This window comes from Agrilus planipennis, unplaced genomic scaffold, assembly GCF_000699045.2.
Source record: "Agrilus planipennis isolate EAB-ADULT unplaced genomic scaffold, Apla_2.0 scaffold82, whole genome shotgun sequence".
Lineage (NCBI taxonomy): Eukaryota > Metazoa > Arthropoda > Insecta > Coleoptera > Buprestidae > Agrilus > Agrilus planipennis.
In genome coordinates this window covers 953,316-958,575 of record NW_020442454.1, presented here as the reverse complement: position 1 = coordinate 958,575, position 5,260 = coordinate 953,316, and the positions used below count along the sequence as shown (strand labels likewise).

General features: G+C 29.7%; 2 protein-coding genes across 2 annotated transcripts in view; one reads left to right on the top strand and one right to left on the bottom strand.

The window, feature by feature from the left end:
• LOC112906441 (TBC1 domain family member 20-like) overlaps positions 1-5,246 on the bottom strand; it is a 14,673-nt gene extending 9,427 nt beyond the window's left edge. Inside the window, exons 1-3 of the mRNA XM_025980572.1 lie at positions 5,157-5,246; positions 4,751-5,077; positions 3,944-4,126 (exon numbers count right to left, since the gene is read on the bottom strand). Coding sequence (XP_025836357.1) covers positions 3,944-4,126; positions 4,751-5,077; positions 5,157-5,239 — 593 coding nt within the window. The 5' untranslated portion in view covers positions 5,240-5,246. The remainder of the gene's footprint in view (positions 1-3,943; positions 4,127-4,750; positions 5,078-5,156) is intronic.
• Positions 774-3,451, top strand: LOC112906440 (phosphatidylinositol-glycan biosynthesis class W protein-like). Its single transcript, XM_025980565.1, has 2 exons — positions 774-1,709; positions 1,767-3,451. Exon 2 carries the CDS (start codon positions 1,812-1,814, stop codon positions 3,156-3,158), a length of 1,347 nt encoding a protein of 448 aa, XP_025836350.1. The 5' UTR covers positions 774-1,709; positions 1,767-1,811; the 3' UTR covers positions 3,159-3,451.
• Positions 5,247-5,260: the final 14 nt, after the last annotated feature.

Here is a 5,260-nt window from a genome sequence, read left to right as displayed (position 1 = left end):
TAATATAGATATACAAAGGGTATATAGTCTGGTCTAGTTAAGCGAACAAAATATCCTGTTTATCGTAATGTAAAGATTAAAGAAATAATAATAAATATGAATAAACTGATAAATAAACTAAAGCTCATATTCTCATTAATAAACTAAACAACTATAATACGATAACTATGTTCCTTCCATTAATAAGTCTCAATATCATCAATGCTTCCTTTCAAGGGCAACAATTTGAAATCACAAAAACCCGATCTTTGAAATTTTGGACATTTTAAATTAATTATTTGTTTTAAGAAATAATGCAATGAATAGAATAACAACTGAAGTAAGAAAAAATAATTATATTTTCGAAATGTGGGGCTGGTGAGAAGAAGATAAATAATTTATTTGGGAAGTCCTGTAATGAAACGGTCATGCACCCTGCTATCTGATTGATTTTCAACTTCTACAATATAATTGTGGGCCTTTTTAAAAATACAAAATAAAGTTATTGTACAAGTATCCGCCACAATTTTGCATTCATTTTCTAGAAAAATAAATTATAGAAAATAAAATGACAAAATATACTTTTGTACCTATTACCTATTACACGTCACATCTTTTATCATTTTTTATCTACCTATAAAGCTCTTATTTTTTTTCCTCAATTAATTATTGCATTTTGTTAAATCTTCTTGATGTCTACTAAACTTTTATAAAACAGGATGCATATCGAAAAACTTTGCGCTAAAACTGTTACTAGTTTTTATAAGTGTTTTTGGACGATATGTTTTGGCTATTATGATATTTTTGTTGGTAAAACTGTTATCAAATACGAATTAAAAATTATGGTAGAAAATTAAAATTAGTAGTGATACAGAATTATAAAACAGACATGTTTAACGAGAATGATAGAGAAATTGAAGATGTTATTGATGCTAGAAAGAAAAGCGGTCAGTACAACATTCAAGATGAGACAGTGACATCAACAAGTACATCATGTAGATTTGTGTATTCTACCCCAACATCGGGGCTGACTGAAGATAGGATATTTAATGAATGCATTAATGAAGGGGATTATTTAACGGATACATGTTATTCTAACGTAGGCTCAACAGACTCAGAAATAACCGTCGTTCGAGTAAAACGAGAGGGCCTTAATAATAAACTGAATAATGAAAATATGTGGGATACTATGCACGATGTAGCGATTCCGGGAGATGGGACACATTTAGGAGAAAGTCCATCCCTAATAAATTTGGTAACTTTGGTCAGTAAAAATGTAGTAAATTTTGACAACGTATATGAAGGGAACGAGTATCTTGTACCATTGTCTTCATGGGATCCTAATGATAAACCTTATACCGAAATTCCTCATAAGAGAAATATGAAAGGAGCAACAGCACACAGTTATTACAGTACTGATCTTCAAAGTGGAACGTCTGGCAGTCCGCTAACTCTTTCTGAAGATAGAGCAACAGCAGATTTAAATTCTAACGATGGAGATATAAAATCAGTTCATTTAAAACGGTTAAGTTTGGCGGAAAAGATCTCCAATTTTTTGCGCAAGCGCCGTAGCAAAAAGTTGAAAACGACTGACGGAAGTCGAGCAACATTAAAAAGTGAAAAAAGTCTTGTTTGATAATGTCGATAATGTCACCACTCGGCTCAATATAAAGACCGAAATCAAATTACTTCCAATCTAAATGATCTCAATAAGCTTTACAGTGTAACAAGTATGTAATATTAAATGATAAAAAAAACCTAACCAAACTTAATTTTTAAATTTTTAGTTTTTTATTCTGCTTGTCCATACGTAATTAAAATATTTTTTGACAATGGAAGGTGAAAACGCCCGAGATGCCCTTTTCCACTCCAATGGCACCACTGCGCTGGAAACATACAGTGTTATTTTTCCAAGTGCGTTGCTAACGTTTATAACGACTACTGCATCGTCATTTATCGTAATATCTTCCTATGCTAAACTTTTTGTATTAGATTTTGTGTTTCTCGTTATCCCATTGATTTTAAACGTTACAATTTTTGCCAACCTTATCAATGAAATCATATTTACTTTGATATGCGTAAGTATTTGCGCCCTTATGATACGACAAGATACCAATGAAAAGCCTGCTCCTAAACAATTGACCACTGATTGTACAAAGCTGAATTATATAACTAACTTAAGATCTACGATTAACATAATGTCAGTATTAGCTATTCTTGCAGTTGATTTTCCTGTCTTTCCAAGACGCTTTACAAAAACAGAAACTGTTGGGTATTCCTTGATGGATGTAGGTGTTGGTTTATACATTCTATCAAATGGTATTGTTGCTCCTGAAGTTCATGCAAAAACAACTTCATTAACCAACATTATTAAGAGTACAATTCCATTAATTACTTTGGGATGTGCCAGATTTTTACTAGTCAAAGAACTTGATTACTATGTACCTGTATCTGAATATGGTGTTCACTGGAATTTCTTCATTACATTAGCAGTCACAAAGATTTTGTGTTCATTAATTTTAAAAATCATTTCCATTCAGTATGCCATCATTATTTCTGTTTGTATTCTGTTGGTTCATGAAGTAGGTTTGCAATTGTTTTTATTTGATTTTGTAATGACTCAAACTGAGAGAAACACATTTTGGACAGCAAATCGAGAAGGAATTGTTTCCATTCCAGGTTATGTCGGATTATATTTTATTTCTGTTGGCATTGGGGATATTTTAGGGATACGTAGTAAATATCACATGAAAAAGAAATTCAAATTGGGACTAAAATTAGTAGCTTGTTCCTTTATATTTTTGTGGGCCACCTTCCTTTTAGATAAAAACTTTGGCGTTTCTCGTAGGTTGGCTAATTCAGGCTATTGTGCTTGGGTCATGTTTATTGGGATTTCTATGACAAGTTTTTTTTATTTAATTGAACAAATTCAAGTGCACATCTACAAAAAGAGTAATATTGAACACCCCATTTACGTTCCATTTATTTTTGAAGCTATTAATTATAATGGATTAGCATATTTTCTTTTGTGCAATGTTTTAACAGGAATCATTAATATACCATCCGACACGATGACATATGATACAAATTCGAGCTTGATGATAATTATTTTATATATGTTAATTAATTGTGGTATTATGTGTGTTCTCTACTATAAAAATATCAAACTAAAACTGTAAGATTTTTCCTGCAGAACTTGAAAAGAAACACTGTTCAAATCCGCAAAATGGGATTATTTCAAAAGTATTTACTTCCTCTTTAAATCTTATAAATGTTTAAGATGGTGTTAACAACGTTAATATTCAATATATATGTAATGTTGTATATCAAGAACAAAACTGTAATTTCCATGGATTACTATAAATGTGTTAAAATGTGTAACTTTGTGCTGTGATTTGTGTCCTTTATTGTGAAATTATTACATGTTGTCTAAACTAGTCAAATTCCAATTTTAATAAATGTTTCAATTCAATTCCGTATTTTTAAAACGCAGAGTATAAAAAACTTCACTACTTCAATTATTTTGGTACATAAAATAAATATTTAAGTACAAACGTTTAACAAGTTTATTAAAAGTCGACATAATTATTGTTACAAAACATTGGAATTGAGATTCTAATATTAAATAATACATTTAATATAAGGGCAAATTAAGTAAGAGATTATTTAAAAGCTTAAGGGGACATCTTTGTTGACGACAGGCGGTGATTTTTGCATAAAAAAATGTTATTAAAATAAAATATTTTCAGGAAAATTAATAAGAATATTTATAAACACATTTAATTTACAAATTAGAAAAAGATGTGAAAAGTGTATAAATAAAGAAAATAAGAGATGGAATCGTAGGACATCTGAGACACGAAGGGCTANTTTATCACCATGATAAGAATATATATAATTTCATTTTTCAGATATTTTTGTAGACTACTAACAATAAATTTTTATAAATAAGCAGACAGCTTACTTGTAAAACAATGGTCCAGACTCTGACATGTTTAAATAAGCGTACAGCCCGAAAAGAACGGTTGCCGTAGCAATGAACAAGCCCACTTTTCCCCTATAATGTAGCAGTAGCCAGTTCGGTATATAATTACGAAACACTAACCAAGAAGAAGGTGCCCTTGCTTTTCTTCTTAACTGTTCTTTTCTAAATTAAAAAGAAATGAATAAAATTTAAAATCACATACAGATATTACAAGAGGTACAAATATAACACATCAAACCTAAAAGTATACTTCAATAGTTTTAAGGAAAATCATTAGATTTCTTATTCCAATGAATAATGAAATCAGTGCTAATCAAACTAAGTGAAAATTAGAGCTGTTTATACAAAAAATGTAACAGCAGGCGAAGACATGTACTAAATTAATGTTTGACATGCCAAAAACATACTTAAAGATAAAGGCAAAACATCTTAAGTAAGAAATAAAATGGGAAAAAATAAAAGTATGCAAACGCAAAACATTCAATTTATTTACAAATAAAATTAATTCAGTCTCATTTTGTAATAATCTCGTTTAGTTTATTTACAAATAAGTATATCAGTCAATTTTTTATTAATCTATATACTTAGCCTAGCTACAAATTAAAAATATGATGTGACTAAATTTAACAATGAGATTCTCAAAAAAAAGCTAATCACAAGTACTTTTTTGAATTTGATTGTTTAAAAGCACCAATAAACACAATGTAAGTAATCGGATTGATAATTTTTTTAAAAAATTGAATTAAAATCATTAAATGCTTAAAAACGTAGTCAAAAAATACATACTCTCTTTTAACACGTTTATTTACGTCTTTTTCTAGCTTGTGTGGTGGATGCTTCTCAAATAATCTCGTTGAACACCTCAAAACTTCTTCAAAATCAATGTTATCTGGTATTTGTGATAACAAACAGTGTATATTTGCCATATCACAACCAGCTTCATATATTTTATCCTTACGGTACAATACTAATGATGCTGCGGTATATAATGGCATCAAAGGAGGGGATGCAAGAAAATAATCATAAAGTCGTACTACATCTCGATACTGATTTAATGAATGACCAAACCATGTTAAATACCAAGGAAGAGCAAACATTGTCCCCACCATTGCACTGCAAATTAAAAAAAATACAAAATTTATTTAAAAAATTATTTGATTTTGAAAGAAAATAGAGCTCAAAAAAGCAATACCTTTCTAAAAAATCGTGCAATTTTTTGTCTTCCCTCTGTAATAGTGGATACAAAAAATTCAGTCTGTAAGATGTTTTTTCCATTGTTGGTTCCATGCACTCTCT